Source organism: Anabrus simplex, chromosome 2, assembly GCF_040414725.1.
Source record: "Anabrus simplex isolate iqAnaSimp1 chromosome 2, ASM4041472v1, whole genome shotgun sequence".
Taxonomy (NCBI): domain Eukaryota; kingdom Metazoa; phylum Arthropoda; class Insecta; order Orthoptera; family Tettigoniidae; genus Anabrus; species Anabrus simplex.
Window position 1 is genome coordinate 651,370,643 of NC_090266.1, and position 18,844 is coordinate 651,389,486.

The 18,844-nt window shown below is 38.8% G+C and overlaps 1 protein-coding gene across 3 annotated transcripts in view; it reads left to right on the plus strand.

The window, feature by feature from the left end:
- Positions 1–17,007, plus strand: part of LOC136864314 (tyrosine-protein kinase transmembrane receptor Ror) — a 245,381-nt gene extending 228,374 nt beyond the window's left edge. For all 3 annotated transcript variants that reach the window (XM_067141132.2, XM_067141130.2, XM_067141131.2), the window contains one exon: positions 15,143–17,007. In XM_067141132.2, the coding sequence (XP_066997233.2) occupies positions 15,143–15,721 (579 nt within the window). In that variant the 3' untranslated portion in view covers positions 15,722–17,007. The remainder of the gene's footprint in view (positions 1–15,142) is intronic.
- Positions 17,008–18,844: the final 1,837 nt, after the last annotated feature.

Genomic DNA, 18,844 nt, shown 5'->3' on the forward strand with positions numbered 1-18,844 from the left:
CATGATTGGGGGAAGAGACTGGATTCTTGACCGATGTGCGGAATACTTTAGTGAACTGTTGAATGTGGTTGCAGAGACAGTGAGATTGGAAGAAGAGGATGGGCAGCCTTGGCAGGATCCTAGCATAGATTTAAAACCAGTGCCTGTACCATCTGTAGAAGTAGTGAGGACGGCAATTAAGTACTTGAAGAATAATATGGCTCCAGGAAGTGATAATATTTCAGCTGAGATTATTAAATACGGGGGTGAACAGTTGACGCAACTTGTTCACCAACTAATTGTGGAAGTTTGGGAAACGGAACAAATGCCAAAGCATTGGAGCTTAGCAATTATTTGCCCAATTCATAAGAAGAAAGATAAAGCAAATTGTCAAAATTATAGAGGTATATCTTTGCTTAGTGTGGTTTATAAGGTCTTAGCCAAAGTTTTGTCTATTAGACTCACTCCACTGGTTGAGCAGATACTAGGAGACTACCATAGTGGCTTTCGACAGGGTAAATCAACAACAGATCACATCTTCACTGTCAGGCAAATAATGGAGAAATGCTATGAATATAATGTGGATGTGCATCAATCTTTTGTGGATTTTCGGTGGGCTTATGATAGTGTGAAGAGAAGGATACTGTATCAGACAATGATGGACATGGAGTTCCCAACTAAATTGATAAGACTGGTACAAATGACCCTAACAGGTACTAAATGCATGGTTAAAATAGAAGGAAATCTTACAAAAGAGTTTGAAGTAAATCAAGGTTTGCGCCAAGGGGGTGTGTTATCTACCCTGCTCTTCAATGTGGTTTTGGAGCGTGTGATGAGAAAGGTGGAGGTCAGTAATCCAGGCGGTACGCTGTTCAACCGTGTAACACAGAATCTGGCTTATGCTGATGATGTTGATATGCTGTCTAGAAGATTGAAAGACCTAGAGGAAGGACTGGATAGATTAGAAAAGGAAGGAAGTGAAATGGGCCTAAGAGTGAATAATGCCAAAACTCATTACCTGTTTGTGTCTAGGACAGGGCCTCTCAGGGTGCATGCGCGTGGTGCATGCACTGTGCACGGTGCAAAAGACGACTTGGCTTGGTTGACCAGAGTGCAGACCCCCACTCCTCGATTTGGAGCAATAGCGCTTACTCTCTCTTTCCCCACGCCTGTCTCGCTCGCTCCGCCTGTCTCCCTCTCCCCCACTTGCGCCGTAGCGCTCCAAATCCGGGCTGAGTTGAGCCGAGTAGAGCCGAGCATAGCCGAGTAGCCCAGAGACGAAGCGTTGATCCGAGCCATACCGAGCGGCACCGAGCGACACCGATGCACAGTGCACGGAGCTCTTGCGCCTCGCTCTGCACGCGTGAGATTTTGGGCGTTTGAGAGGCCCTGGTCTAGGAGGACCTTAGTAAGGGAAGACAAGTGCATAAAATTAAATGGGATTAACTACGAGAGATGTGAAACGTTTAAGTATTTAGGAGTGCTGGTGACAAAAGATAATGACATGAAAGAGGAAATAAAAGCAAGGATTGCTGCGGGCAATAGGGCTTACTTAGCTTTATTGAAAGTGTTTAGATCACGCAGCCTTGGTAGAAGATTAAAGTTGACAGTCTATCGAATAGTATTACGACCAGTAGTAACTTATGGCTCTGAAACATGGACAATGACCAAAGTAGATGAAGAACTGTTGAACAGATGGGAGAGAAAAATACTGAGAAAGATTTTTGGCCCAGTGAAGGAAGGGGAATTGTGGAGAATAAGGAAAAACAAGGAATTGGAAGAACTCTATGGACATCCAAGTATCATAACTGAAATAAAAAGCAACAGATTAAGGTGGTTGGGACACGTGGAGAGAATGCCAGATAATAGGGCTGTCAAGAAGATCTATAAGGGAAATCCAGGTGGTAGAAGATAGAAAGGAAGACCCTGGAAAAGATGGCTGGATGATGTGGAGGAGAATTTAAGAAAGATGGGAATAAGAAGATGGAGGAGGCGTGCAGAAGATCGTGAAGATTGGGCTACAATCGTCAGAGAGGCCAAGGCCCTACAAGGGCTGTAGCGCTGAGGAGTAAATAAGTATATAAATAGTATCAGTTCTTCCATTGTCCTTAAGGGTAATATACAAATTTTGAGTATAACTTAGAAGATTGGTGATAACTGATCTATTGGATACATACAGTTAAAAATTATATTTTTATACCTTAAGGTATGGTGTTGATTACACTAGTCTGCAATGCAATTACTGCCTCCAAAGTTTGAATATTTTTAGCTTATTTTAGGCATGCTAAAATCAAATTCAAACCAGAAAGTTCCTATCATGTACTTTTTAATTTTTATTTTCTTATCACAAGTTCCTATCATGTACCATTTTCTTATTTTAATTTTCTTATAATATATAATGACCGTAATTATTTAAACTGTAATACCTGAACATGTGTATTTGTAGTAAATTAGAATATGAAAATCAGTTGTATTCAAAATATTTTAAAGGTGTTTATAGTAAAAACCGAGGACACCGGATGTTTCTTAGCGGATAGGGGGTGCAAGCGCATAGGAAGTTAGAGGAAAATAATGTGCAGCCTTGCCGTCATCTTTATTTAGGGGAGACAGAAATGTCAGCCACTTCTTAATGAGAGACACATCTTATTTTCATAAGCACTTACTCATCCTGTCCAGTTTCTCTCACATTTCATTACAGTAGTCACAAGAAGCTTCTTTATCTGAGACCACTGTAGTCTGGTTGGAAACGAAACAAAATCAGTTTGAAGCTTTTTTGTGGAGTAGAAGGCTGAGAGTTTTTAGTTCAGTAAGTATTTACCATGTCACATCGAGGATATATAAATAATCCAGACCACTTTTGTTATATATGTGGGAAATACGCATTGCCCAAGGAGAGGTGTAATATTAGAGATTTTGTGAAAAAGTCACATCATGCCTATTATTAAATCAAACTTTCAGTCCAGAATAAAGCTTGGGCACCACACTAGTATGTATAAAAGTATGTAATGAAGAACCTCATCATTGGATCAACAGCAGAAGACTGTTGCTATCATTTGGAGCACCTATGGTTTTGGAGAGAGCAGTTGAACTGCTACTTCTGTTTGTGTGATGTGAAGGGGTACAATTCTAAAAAATTAAAAGCAAATTATGTATCCAGTTTTTCAGTCAGCTATTTTACCTATGACCCATAGATCTGATGTACCAATCCCTGTGTGGCCAGAAAATGTAGAACAGTTTTCGTCCGAGTCTGATGTTGAAGTGAGGAAAATTGAGATGGATGACAGAATGACAGTGACTATCTACTAGAATCGAGTGCTGCAGAATGTGGGTGTTTTAACCAGAGTGAATTAAATGACTTAGTGAGGGATCTTGCCCTCGCTGAAGAGTTAACAGAGTTGTTAGGCTCTAGACTCCAAGAAAAAATTTGCTGTGCCCAGGAACATAATTCTCTTGGTACGTATAACGCAAAATATGTTTTCAATCCCTTTTCTCCAAAGTTGATCATCTTGTATATTGCAGTAATGTGAAAGAACGTAATGCTAAATCTTGGACTTCCCATATGATCCAAGTGAAGGGAGACTGTACGTTGATGCTTCCAAGTGTTTAAAGGGCGTCCTTCATAACAGAAGTGTTTTTGGTTTGTTGCCCATTCCTTGTTCAGTGATCCTAAAAAAATCACATGCAAATTTGCAACTGCTCATATTGCAGTTGTGCTGGACAAAGCGGAGGCGGGGCAGGTTTTTCTCCGGGTACTCCGGTTTTCCCTGTCATCTTTCATTCCAGCAACACTCTCCATGCTCATTTCATAGCATCTATTACTCATTAATATAAATCACTTTGGGAGTGGCGACCCCATCGTAATAACAGCCTATATCTGATTCATTCATTACATCCCTGACCCGGTCAAAGACTGGAAAACAGGTTGTAGGTTTTCATTTTCTTATTGCAGTTGAACTACAATGAACACAACTGGCAAATGTGTGGTAATTTCAAAGTACTTAGTGTGCTGCTGTATCAACAATCTGGCATTACCAAATTTCTATGCTTTCATTGTGTGTGGGATAGCAGGGCATGAGTTGATCACTGGACTATGAAGTACTGGCTACCTCGAGAAAATTTGGAAGTTGGTTCTAAGCATGTAGTGCGCTAATGCCTTTTGAGTTCTTATAAAGTTGTGCTGCCACCTCTCCACGTTAGTGTTGGCTACTGAGTGTATGATTTGAAGCAGTGTACCGATTCATTCAAGTGTCGAGTTAATAGATTTATAGCAACGACGAGCTCACGGCACGTGATTCAACTGACTCGCAGCAGACAGTGCGCACTCACGGAGCAGTGAGACACAATACACACACGGCGCACTAACCGGACACTGGACATTGCAAGTTATGAATCTCATTTTTAGTCCGTATTGAGTGACAGACTTCTATTTTAAATGACCACGTTTTCAATACATCATTTTTTTTTTTTTTTTTCTTCCACATTCAAACTTTACATTGTCATTTATTTTAATAATGGGACATGTTTCACCCATATTTTAGGCATCAGCCATGTTTCTTAACCCAATGAATCGAAATATCCAGGATCCTGGTTATTTTTATCCTTATAAAAAAATTTTAAAATTAAACCTATTTTGGAAGTGGTTTAAAAATATGCTTTTTATATAACTATATGATTAATGTAGACATTTGACTAGTTTTTTGACCGGTGGTGGATTATGCAATATGATGGTAATATGTACACTTATTCTGCTAAAAAGTAAAAGTGGTTAAAACGAAATAGGTATGTTTATAATTTGTTGAATGACTTTGGCAGGTTTATTTGCTCAGTCTCTACTGTCCACTGGTGTGATATTTTGTTGTTGTTAGAACAAGTACTCTTGAAGTCACAATCTTAATGTTCCCATTGAAATATTGTCTAACAAAGGGGTGTCACAATGAATAATATCTAATAATTTTAGTTAAAAACATATGTTTACACTTAATAAACATTAAATAAAACTGTTGTATTTATATCTTATTGAAAGACATTAACTAGTGTAATTCTGCAGTCTTTAATGTTTCTTAGTGTGTGGGATAGCAGGGCATGAGTTGATCTCTGGACTTACAAGTCTTTCAACAAATTATAAACATAGCTATTTCGTTTTAACCATTTTTACTTTTTAGTAGAATAAGCATACATATTATCCTCGTATTACATAATCCACCAGCCATTCAAAAAACTAGTCAAAAGTGTATATTAATCATATAGTTATACAAAAAGCATATTTTTAAACCACATCCAAAATAGCTTTAAAAATAACCAAGATCCTGGATATTTTGATTCATTAAGTTAAGAAACATGGCTGATGATGCCCAAAATATGGGCGAAATATGTCCCATTGATCAAATCAATGACAATGTAAAGTGGAATTTTAAAAAATTGATGTATTGAAAAGGTGGTCATTTCAAATAAAAGTTTGAAGTAAATAATACACTGGACATTGTCAGGAAGCCGAACTTCCGCTGTAAGGAGGCGTACAGAACCATAGCACACTGAAAGAATCATAAGCAGTCACAGATCAGTGAGACACAACACACACATGGTTCATTATCGGTACACAAGACTTTTACAAAGACTCAATAACAATAAAAAATCTTCCACCTTTTTGGTATTTATATTTGCATTTTAGCAAATCAATTAATTTTTTTTAATTATTGAAAAACGTGCACATGGCGTGCAGAATACCATTACATTACATTTACATTACATACACATTACTCTTCTTTGCTATAAGCTACGATGGATTTCTGTCTATTCCTGCATTTTACAATATGGTATCTATCACAGAATTCCAAGCACAACTCACACACACATTCGTCATTTGGTTCATGAAATAATTTGTTGCAGCACACCTTGTGGTGGAAACCATGGATTGCCAATCTCGTCGTCACGTGTCGCATATCATGATTAGCTTCCATCCAGGTCCTGTCTTGCATAGCAGATGTTGCATATATGTCCTCCGGTATGTTGTTTTCCTTCTCATGCAGATCTTGTACATCATTCACAGTACATGTTTCGTTCCTTTTTAGAACATCAGCTGTTTAACATTGCTTAGGTGATTCACTAAGTGTTTATCTTTTTAAGTACATCATAAACAGGTACCTTGTTTTTCTTAAATACTATGTAAATTAAAAAAATTAAAATAAATTAAAAACAATGTGGATGGTTGAATGGATTAGTGAAATGAGAGGGAAATGGATCTACTTATAGTTAGCCTATTTAAAAAAAAACTATTTCTGTTCATTTAAACAGATGTTGTAAAAAATGTTTCCAGCACTTTTATCACTAAAATATTCCGCTTTCTTCTAATAAAAAGTTTTTGTGAAAATACATAACTTTCCTTTGTCACTGTTCTGAATATTGCTAGGTATTCACTTCATTTACTCCCTCCAAGGTGGCTGCTATTTGTTTTGAATTCGCAAAATGTCTCTCTTAAAAAAAATATTTAAAAAAAAAAGCAAATCCCCCATTTTATTTTATTTCAGATTATGGGGAGGCTCCTTTATTAATAGCAAAACAGCAGTCAGCTTCAACGTTCTTGAATTAACCGAATTTTGCAAATTCAAAACAAATAGCAGCCACCTTGGAGGGAGTAAATGAAGTAAATACCTAGCAATATTCAGAACAGTGACAAAGGAAAGTTATATATTTTCACAAAAACCTTTTATTAGAAGACAAGCGGAGTATTTTAGTGATAAAATTGCTTGAAACATATTTTACATCTGTTCAAATGAATAGAAATAGGTTGTTGTTTTTTTTAATAACAGGGTAACTATAAGTAGATCCATTTCCCTCTCATTTCACTAACCCTTTCAACCATCCACATGGTTTTTAATTTATTTTAAATTTACGTAGTATTTAAGAAAAACAAGGTACCTGTTTATGATGTACTTAAAAAGATAAACACTTAGTGAATCACCTAAGCAATGTTAAACAGCTGAAGATGTTCTAAAAAGGAAAGAAACATGTACTGTGAATGATTAATTGATTTGCTAAAATGCAAATGTAAGTATCAAAAATGTGGAAGATTTTTTATTGTTATTAAGTCTTTGTAAATATGATTTGATACAGGAAATGAAGCTGATTTCTTGCAACATTGGACATTGGCGGGGAGTCAAACTTCCGCTGCAGCAGTACGTACAGAGCCATGCACATTGAAAGAATCGTTCGCTATAACGGACTCTCGCACTCAGCTCATTTGAGAATAATACCCACTAAATAATAGTCGGATTTATTTGCAGTGTTGAAAAGGTAGTCAAAACATAATTCTAAAGAACCTAGCTTGTAAGAAGGTAGTCTATTAGTTTATTCTATTTACCATATTAGTTTAATCAATTAATATTTTTATAACTAGTTGACATTTGACAATTAATTAAACTCAGCTCAGGTTTGATCCTGGCTCAGTCCGGTGGTATTTGAAGGTGCTCAAATACGTCAGCCTTGTGTCAGTAGATTTACTGGCATGTAAAAGAACTCATGCGGGACTAAATTCCGGTACCTCAGCGTCTCCAAAACCGTAAAAGTAGTTAGTGGGATGTAAAGCCAATAACATTATTATCTAGCCTACCCTATGATTGAGTCATCCTCATGTCCATACGAAATTACCTGTTTTATATAGGGAAGAACCTCTCAGTATTCTCTCAGTTGGTATGTCGCATCATTGCACAAAACTTCAATAATCGAATCACGAGATCACCGGTGTACGTGGATAGTGAGTAAGTGAACCGACTGATTCAATAGCTTAAATAAAAAAGATGTTTAATCAGAAAACCAGTGGACTACTGTACATCTCTGGTAGCCTATACAAAATGTGATGATTTAAACAATCCTCTTCTGATAGAAAAATACATTTTCAAAGACGACCAAGCTAGTTGGCCGTGCGTTTAGGGTGGCGTAGCTATGACCTTCCATTCGGAGGATGGTGAGTTTGAATCCTAGCGTCGTCTGTAACCCAGTAAAGGCCACGGCTACATCCTTTCTACTTCCAGCCCTTTCCTATCTCATTGTACTCCCTGTGGGTGGGGAACGCAGATGAAGAATACACCTACGGTATCCCCTGCCTGTCGTTAGAGGAGACTAAAAGGGGCCCCAGGAGCTCTCAACTTGGGAGCGTGGGCTGGCGACCGCGGGGCCCTTAGCTGAGTCCTGGCATTACTTCCACTTACTTGTGCCAGGCTCCTCACTTTTATCTATCCTGTCCGACCGCGACGGTATTACAGCATTCGAGGCCTAGGGAGTCTTTCATTTTTACGCCCTTCGTGGCCCTTACCTTTCTTCGTCCGTTACTTCATTTTTCGAAGTGACGGATCCCTACTTTTTCCTTCTTCTTTCTCTACCCCTTGTGGGTGGGGGACGCAGGCGAAGAATTCACCCACGGTATCCTCTGCCTGTCGTAAGGGGCGACCAAGGGATGATCAAATTAGAACCATGAAACTACTTGTGATTAGTACCACCACGCGGGGAACACCATGGGTCGCTTTTACTTGCGTGCAGTACCACTATGTTGGGTACCAAATAGGTTTGTGATTAGTAGCAAACAAGAGTGCGACGGCTTTTACAGTACCCGTGATTAGTAGCACTATATGAGCGACACCCTGGGATTACGGAACCCATGGTTCTGGCTTGCCTATGATTAGTACCCACTATATGAGGATCACCACGGGATAGTACGAGTCCCTGCGGTTAGTACACTTAGGTGATGAACACCATAGATTTGTGTTAGCTGTCAATGGTGCCGCAATGTGCGAAACACAGTAGGTCTGTAATACATGTGCGAATTTCATTACCTGTGATTAGGACTATAATGTGTGGAATACTGCGAGTTTATGCTACTCTTGATTAGTACCGCAACATGACAAATACCATGGTTCTACTTTTCTTGCGATAAATACCATTATGAGGGGCCACCTGTTTTGACAACAAACATAATCGATTCAGCATCGTGCTACAGAAGCAGTCCCTTGGTCTATAATACTATTGTTTTGTGCCAGCTTCTGTGCATGTGAGGCACTGTGGGTCGGATCCACTGATCGTTTCAAATTCATATCCATCCATTCTTCGTCCTCACGCTTTGAATTCTGGTCAGTGGAAGATTTGGACTTTTAATTTGTCATCTCATTTCATCTAATTTTGTACCATTAGGGGCCGATAATCTCTATGTTAGAACCCTTTAAACAACAAACATCAATCATCAATCTATCCCATTGTTGCCGTAAGACCTATCTGTGTCGGTGCGACGTCCAACAACTTATTTGATTTATATTTAATATGTAGGCTACTTATTGTGGACACGGGTATTTTTACATCTAATTCTGTATATATAATAGAGTTGACTCTCAGACAACTGTGGAAAACCATGAAATAGTGTATAAAATTTGAGTTATATAAATTATTATTATTATTATTACATGGTTCATGTTTGTGGGTTACTGTAGTCACGTCCTACTTCGTGAACCATGGGCAACGGCTGAGTGGCCTAGTAAGTGGTCCTGAGAGTCGGGATACCAGTTGCTATGGAATGGGAGTGGGCATCTTGGACATATTCTTAGTCATGGCCCTCCTCGTGCTCAGGCGGCTAGGACTATACAATTCACCGGTGGTCCATAACTTGTTAGAGGAGAGATCCTCAGTTGGACAATGTGCAAGTAGGGTAGCATCCTGCTTCATGAATTTACCAAGCTCAGAACATTTTAAGCAAACCTCGGACCTATGGGAGTAACGGAGTCCCACTCCCATTTGACAGGTGAGGGACTCCTTGGAAAGAACCTGGCGAACAAAATGGAATTCGATGGGGAGCTATCAATATTAATGGGGCGTATGGAAGAAAGAAGGTAGAACTGGCTGAGTCAGCAAAGGGGATGCATCTGGATGTGCTAGAAGTAAGAGATATTCGGGTAAGGGGAGATAATGAGGAAGAGATAAGAGATTATAAAGTGTACTTGACGGGTGTTAGAAAGGGAAGGGCAGAGTCTGGGGTAGGGATCTTTATCAGGAATACCATTGCACGGAACATAGTTTCTGTTAGGCACATAAATGAGCGAATGATGTGGGTAGATTAGTCAGTTGGAAGAATTAGGACAAGAATTGTGTCCGTGTATTCATCATGTGAGGGTGCAGACGAGGATGAAGTTGACAAGTTTTATGAAGCGTTGAGCGACATCGTGGTCAGGGTCAACAGCAAGGATAGAATAGTGCTAATGGGCGATTTCAATGCGAGAGTTGGGAATAGAACTGAAGGATACGAAAGGGTGATTGGTAGATGTGGGAAAGATATGGAAGCCAATGGGAATGGGAAGCGTTTGCTGGACTTCTGTGCTAGTACGGGTTTAGCTGTTATGAATACATTCTTCAAGCATAAGTCTATTCACCGCTACACATGGGAGGCTAGGGGTACCAGATCCGTAATAGACTATATCTTAACAGACTTTGAATTCAGGAAATCTGTTAGGAATGTACAAGTTTTTTGTGAATTTTTCGATGATACAGACTACTATCTGATCTGTAGTGAACTAAGTATCTCTAGGCCTACGATAGAGAAAGTGAAATCTGTCTGCAAACAAATAAGGATAGAAAATCTCCAGGACGAGGAAATTAGACAGAAGTACATGGATATGATTAGTGAGAAGTTTTGAACAGTAGACAGTAAGCAGGTTCAGGATATAGAAAGTGAATGGGTGGCATACGGGGATGCTGTAGTAGAAACAGCAAGGGAATGCCTAGGAACAACTGTGTGTAAAGATGGGAAAAGGCAAACATCTTGGTGGAATGATGAAGTGAGAGCAGCCTGTAAACGTAAAAAGAAGGCTTATCAGAAATGGCTCCAAACAAAGGCTGAGGCAGACAGGGATTTGTATGCAGATGAAAGAAACAGAGTGAAACAGATAGTTGTTGAATCCAAAAAGAAGTCATGGGAAGATTTTGGTAATAACCTGGAAAGGCTAGGTCAAGCAGCAGGGAAACCTTTCTGGACAGTAATAAAGAATCTTAGGAAGGGAGGGAAAAAGGAAATGAACAGTGTTTTGAGTAATTCAGGTGAACTCATAACAGATCCCAGGGAATCACCGGACAGGTGGAGGGAATATTTTGAACATCTTCTCAATGTAAAAGGAAATCATCCTGGTGGTGTTGCAAACAGCCAAACTCATGGGGAGGAGGAAAATGATGTTGGTGAAATTATGCTTGAGGAAGTGGAAAGGATGGTAAATAAACTCCATTGTCATAAGGCAGCAGGAATAGATGAAATTAGACCTGAAATGGTGAAGTATTGTGAGAAGGCAGGGATGAAATGGCTGTATAGAGTAGTAAAATTAGCATGGAGTGTTGGTAAGGTACCTTCAGATTGGACAAAAGCAGTAATTGCACCTATCTCTAAGCAAGGGAACAGGAAGGATTGCAACAGCTGTCGAGGTATCTCATTGATTAGTATACCTGGCAAAGTATTCACTGGCTTCTTGGAAGGGAAGGTGCGAACAGTCGTTGAGAGGAGGTTGGATGAAAACCAGTGTGGTTTCGGACCACAGAGGGGCTGTCAGGATCAGATTTTCAGTATGCGCCAGGTAATTGGAAAATGCTACGATAGGAATAGGCAGTTGTGTTTATGTTTCGTAGATCTAGAGAAAGAAAGCATATGACAGGGTACCGAGGGAAAAGATGTTCACTATACTGGGGGACTATGGAATTAAAGGTAGATTATTAAAATCAATCAAAGGCATTTATGTTGACAATTGGGCTTCAGTAAGAATTGATGGTAGAATGAGTTCTTGGTTCAGGGTACTTACAGGGGTTAGACAAGGCTGTAATCTTTCACCTTTGCTGTTCGTAGTTTACATGGATCATCTGCTGAAAGGTATAAAATGGCAGGGAGGGATTCAGTTAGGTGGAAATGTAGTAAGCAGTTTGGCCTATGCTGACGACTTGGTCTTAATGGCAGACTGTGCCGAAAGCCTGCAGTCTAATATCTTGGAACTTGAAATTAGGTGCAATGAGTATGGTATGAAAATTAGCCTCTCGAAGACTAAATTGATGTCAGTAGGTAAGAAATTCAACAGAATTGAATATCAGATTGGTGATACAAAGCTAGAACAGGTCAATAATTTCAAGTATTTAGGTTGTGTGTTCTCCCAGGTTCGTAATATAGTAAGTGAGATTGAATCAAGGTTTAGTAAAGGTAATGCAGTGAGCTCGCAGTTGCGATCAGCAGTATTCTGTAAGAAGGAAGTCGGCTCCCAGACGAAACTACATCGGTCTGTTTTCAGACCAACTTTGCTTTACGGGAGCAAAAGCTGGGTGGACTCAGGATATCTTATTCACAACTTAGAAATAACAGACATGAAAGTAGCAAGAATGATTGCTGGTACAAACAGGTGGGTACAATGGCAGGAGGGTACTCGGAATGAAGAGATAAAGGCTAATTTAAGAATGAACTCGATGGTTGTAGCTGTACACATAAACCGGCTTCGGTGGTGGGGTCATGCGAGGCGAATGGATGAGGATAGGTTACCTAGGAGAATAATTTACCTTGCTATGGAGGGTAAGAGAATTAGAGGGAGACAATTCTCAGAGGCTTGCAGACCGAATGCTGAAAGGCATAACAGTCTATAATGATAATGTATGTATGTATGTATGTATGTATGTATGTATGTATGTATTTTTGAAACAGCAGAATCCTTCAATTGTTATACGAGGATGTATCTATCACCTACTTCACTTAGCTACGCAGACGGCTACCAAAACTTTGGAAGCATTTGCATACATTGGGACATTGTTAGTAGATTTCTTTTCTGAAAGAAGCTCCAAAGGAAAGAGAACACTTGAAGATGTACCCAGAAATGAGTGGACCTGAGATGAAAAGCCACAATATCTCTAAATATGTCAGCAGAGGATGGTTATCTGTCAGTGATTCAATAAACGGGGCATTAGAACAGTGGAAACCTTTCAAATTCGAAGAAGTCATGTCAGAAGAAACCATTGAAAGAGTAATGGAAAATGATGCCATTTTACTTGTTATTTCTGACGAACATTTTCCCCGTTTCCACAAAGTACAACAAAATATTGCATGTCAAAGTTCCCTCCTTATGCAAAGTGGCCAAATACATGAACGGATTGTTGATGGATTCAATGGTGAGGTTTGTGAATGCTGAAAAGTTTGGAAAGCAGTTAGAAGTAAGTTTGAAATGCATTACCGATATGAAGTTCAGTATCACGAGTTGTCAGAATGATGGCGATCTTGTAACTGGAGTTACAAGACAGCACATTAAGCGAGGAGGTCATGCTGGCAGTTTATCTGGAGATGACATGAGACAGTTCTTCAAATTGGTAATAGTTTTTTTTCACTACAACATGCAACTACATTTTGGACATATTCCCTTATCATGAAGATGTGGTGAAACATGCTGAAGTAGCGGATGTTTTATTGAGAGCAACTACTTCGTTTTTGTCAGCGCTTTTGTTGAATTGTTTTGAAACTTATTTGAGAACTCTGTCCAAGACAAAGCGCAAGTGGAATTTGCTTCCTACCAAGCAGATCCATTAAAGGAAGATGTTACTGGAAAAATTAAATATTCAGTTCTTCCTCAAGTGATTCTTGCCGTTTTAGTGATACCTCACTGCAGTGCTTCAACTGAGCGAATATTCGGAATTGTTCGCAAGAATCACGCTGACTTTCAACCAAATATGAGTACAAGGACTCTTAGTGCTGTCATGATATAAAAAACAAAAGTTATCATGTTCTGTAAGATGTACTGCATCACAAGCAGTTTTCTGAGAAGGATCTCTGTGAGGCAAAACAAACAACTGTGAAGATGCTTCAAACAAAGTAACTTAGTTATGTTAGTGTGTGTATTTTGTTGTTTTAACACGTAGGAATACAAAAACATGTTGGTATTGTTTCAGTTTGCACATTATAATTTGCCCAAGATGTCGTGTTCCCCACCATCTCTTATTAGATTCACACGACTGATGACACCTTTGAAGTTTGGCATCTATGACTATGACACGATGATGTTGCCTGATAATGATCCGGTACATCCAGAAGCCATGCCAAATGTACATATTACTTGATTCTCTCATTGTATCCAACACATTGCACAGTGTAATCAGAATGGTGTTAAAAGGGCCCTTTTAACAACAATCCACCCCACGTTTTTCAGGTCAATGATGCAGCATTGCTCAAACTCTCGGCAGTTGTTCAGTGGTGTCAGTTTGTCATCATGCCATACCGAGTATTTTCCAGGTATATATACTAATAATTCTGTAGCTCACATTCTCGTTTACCGAGCTCGATAGCTGTAGTCGCTTAAGTGCGGCCAGTATCCAGTATTCGGGAGATAGTGGGTTCGAACCCCACTGTCGGCAGCCCTGAAGACGGTTTTCCGTGGTTTCCCATTTTCACAGCAGGCAAATGCTGGGGCTGTACCTTAATTAAGGCCACGGCCACTTCCTAACCACTCTTAGCCCTTTCCTGTCCAATCGTCGCCATAAGACCTATCTGTGTCGGTGCGACGTAAAGCAACTTGCAAAAAAAATACATTCTCGTTACTACTGCTACCTTCAACATCCCTCCCCGATACTTCATGGAACATTTTGGTCTACTGCAAGTATATCCCTCCAATTGATTTACCTGAAGCAATACTAATGACATGGTAGCTCCTTCTGTGGATGAATGTTAAGAGTGCTGTTTGCTAGTTTGTTTGAAATTCCAAATCTTTTCTGTGAGTGTGTACTATTTTGTGTGTTTATGTCCAGCTCCATGGCTAAATGGTTAGCATGCTGGCCTTTGGTCATGTGGGTCCCGGGTTTGATTCCCGGCAGAGTCGGGAATTTTAACCATAATTGGTTAATTTCGCTGGCACGAGGGCTGGGTGTATGTGTCATCTTCATCATCATTTCATCCTCATCACGACGTGCAGGTTGCCTACGGGTGTCATATCAAAAGACTTGCATCTGGTGAGCCAAACTTGTCCTCAGACTCTCCGGGCACTAAAAGCCATACTTTTTTGTTTTATTCATCTCTTGTAAAATGAACTGGAAGGATTTATGTTCCACTCTGTAAGTCTAGTGCAAGTATATCCCTCCATGAATATATTTTAATGTTGATCATTTATGTATGTATTATGTTTGGTTTCAGCCCTATTACGGTTACAGCAATCAGGAAGTAATCGACATGATTCGTTCTCGTCAACTGCTACCATGCCCGGAAGACTGTCCTTCTGGTCTTTATGGGCTAATGATTGAATGCTGGCATGAAATTCCTAATCGCCGGCCTCAGTTTCCTGACATTAGTTCCCGTCTCCGTGCTTGGTGGACTAACGTTCCAAATAGTGAAAGTGATGCCAGGACACCAGGTCTCAGTTCCAGTTCCTGCTTTAATCAGTGTCAGTCTTCTTCAGTGATGCTTCACACTGGAAGTTTACCATCAAATTATTCCCAACAATTGAATTCTCCTATATATCTCCAAAATCAAGTGCTTAATTCTCAGTTGAGCAATAGTCACCATATCTTACCTGTCCATATGCAAGGTGCAAAAGCTACAGTTATGCATCAGAGACATCCAGTTAAAGCCAAAGTGAGTTCCCCATCATCTGTTAGTCAGGTGCATAATTCGTTTGGAAAGACTGTGGCACCTCAAGCACAGTTAGTGGTAAGATTACCTCCACCATATAAAAAAAACAGTAATGCAGTAGAAACCAAAATATCAATCATTTGATAATATATATTTGCGTGGAGTTTCTACAGTGGTATGTCGAGTGAACTGCAAAATGGTTGTGCGCAAAATATTTCTCTTGCGTCCTAATTTAAAGTAATATCTAGGGATTTTGTTCTGTGGCTTCAGATGAGCTTGGTATGAAGAGATGTATAGAATAAATAAAAGAAAACATATCGAAGATCTGTAATGATATTTTGAGTATAAAGTATTTTAGGTTATATTTCATCCAAACTCATTTGAAGCATATGAATGTAAATAAATTGGCCATATTTTTCAAGCTGATATGTTACATAACATATATATTACAAACTAGTAGATGCCTGTCTTGGATTGCACAAAAGTTACCTGTATGCTGTAAGTGTTAAATTTGTCCTGCCACTACTGATGGATTTCCATGTGATGTATTGTTTTTTATTTAAATGTATGTATTAACTTCAATGTAGGGGACAGGAAATATCTCTCTCTCATTTTTATGTCCATATTTTTAAAGGATATTCTTAAGTCTGATCAGTCAGTTGTACCTCCCTTGCCTTAGTGTGCCATTAGAGATCTTCCACTTTGACAGGTTCAGTACTATTTTTTTAAGTCATGTTGTAAAAAATTTTATTACTTGGTGTTTCATTACCTAAAATATTGGCCATGAATTTGGGGTTTAGTGTCCCACAGAAAAAAAAAATATAAGAAATGCTATATATTTCTATTGCTTTACTCCAGATGACTAGCAATTAACTTACTCCGTATTCATCTCGGAGTTCTGGAATATAAATATTATGTAGTGTGTCAGTTATGGCCTTTGACTGCAGATGTGGTTTTTATACATTTTTAAAAAACATCCAGTATTATGGCTGTGTTCTTAATGTTGGTTTGTATATGAGTAGGTAGTGTATCAGTCAGAGCAGTCAGATTTTATTACCCCCTGACATTAACCACAAAATCCACCTGTGAAAGAATTTTGCATTTGTTTGAATTTACTGTACATGAAGTACACATAATATGTATTGTATGTTGTTCTTGATTCATGTGTTGTCATAGTAAAGAAAAGGTTTATTAAGATTATTTAGAGCCAGAAGGACTTAATTGCAATGTCCTGAATAATAGTGAATATTAAGTATGTTATAGAATCTAAGCCTTAATGAATGACTTGATTATGTTTCACCATGAAATTATTTAAGAAAGCTGTGTAGTTATCCATTTTTAATGTAAATATTGTCCAGTAAGGTCCATTGTGCCATTTATGATTTTTTGCGATAGAGCTTTTGGAATGAATAAATTTCAGGGTTAAGAGATGTTTTTGAGGCTTTTAGGTCATGATCCAGTTGGGTTTATAGCTCCCAACTTTTGACCAGATACTACTAATAACATTTGGAGATCACAAACCCTTGAAGATCACAGATACTGTATCTAACGAAATGCTTGGCACTGCACTGCCTACAAGAATGGGAAATTTGTATTATCATCATGATGCCAGTTGTAGAAACTTCAGCAATTATGAAAGCTCAAGGTTTTAAGCACAAAGCACTGTGTGAGAAAATTTCATGAAAGCATAATGCACAAGAAAATAGAGTACTCGTCCCAATTTCATCAGAAGGTGAAATTAGATTTGTGAATTGAATATTTTATAAACTCTTTTTCCCTGGTAGGGCAAGAAGAAGAATTTCCTGACAGTCCTTTGAAGCCTTTTATTATATTATAATCACATTCATATATCTGAATTTTAATGAAATCTATCTAAAAGATTTGTAGATTAAACATTTTATTGCCTTGCAAAACAGCGGACACTAGTTTTTGTGGCTGAGTCCACCTATATGTTTATGGACGTACTAGTTTCTACTTACACCCAGTAATAACACGGAAATCAGACATGGCATAGTTTCTACAAATGGCTATTGCCTCATGACAACACACACACACACACCGTTGAGGGACAGAGATGTAGAAGGTATCACCAGAGGAATTCATGTTCTTGGACAGTTCCATCAATCAGTCACTACTGATCTGCATTTAGGGCAGTCGCCCAGGTGGCAGATTCCCTATCCGTTGTTTTCCTAGCCTTTTCTTAAATGATCGAAAAGAAATTGGAAAATGATTGAACATTTCCCTTAGTAAGTTATTCCAATCCCTAACTCCCCTTCCTATAAATGAATATTTGCCCCAATTTGTCCTCTTGAATTCCAACTTTATCTTCATATTGTGATCTTTCCTACTTTTAAAGACACCATCCAAACTTATTCATCTACTGATGTCCTCCCACGCCAGCTCGGAACATACCCCTTAGTCGAGCAGCTCATCTCCTTTCTCCCAAGTCTTCCCAGCCCAAACTTTGCAACATTTTTGTAACGCTACTCTTTTGTCGGAAATCACCCAGAACAAATCGAGCTGCTTTTCTTTGGATTTTTTCCAGTTCTTGAATCAAGTAATCCTGGTGAAGGTCCCATACACTGGAACCATACTCTAGTTGGGGTCTTACCAGAGACTATGCCCTCTCCTTTACATCCTTACTACAACCCCTAAATACCCTCATAATCATGTGCAGAGATCTGTACCCTTTATTACAATCATATTTATGTGATTATCCCAATGAAGGTCTCTTCTTATATTAACACCTAGGTACTTACAATGATCCCCAAAAGGAACTTTCATACCATCAACACAGTAATTAAAACTGAGAGGAATTTTCCTATTTGTGAAACTCACAACCTAACTTTTAACCTCGTTTATCATCATACCATTGTCCACCATCCATCTCACAACACTATCGAGGTCACCCTGCAGCCGCTCACAATCTTGTAACTTATTTATTACTCTGTACAAAATAACATCATCTGCAAACAGCCTTATCTCTGATTCCACTTCACACATATCATTGATATATATAAGAAAACATAAAGGTTCAATAATACTGCCTTGAGGAATTCCCCTCTTAATTATTACAGGGTCAGATAAAGCTTCGCCTGCTCAAATTCTCTTGAGTTCTATTTTCTAGAAATATCCCATTCATTCACGCTTTTTTCTAGTCCAGTAGCACTCATTTTTGCCAGTAGTCTTCCATGATCTACCCTATCAAATGCCTTAGATAGGTCAATCGCAATACAGCCCATTTGGCCTCCTGAATCCAGGATATCT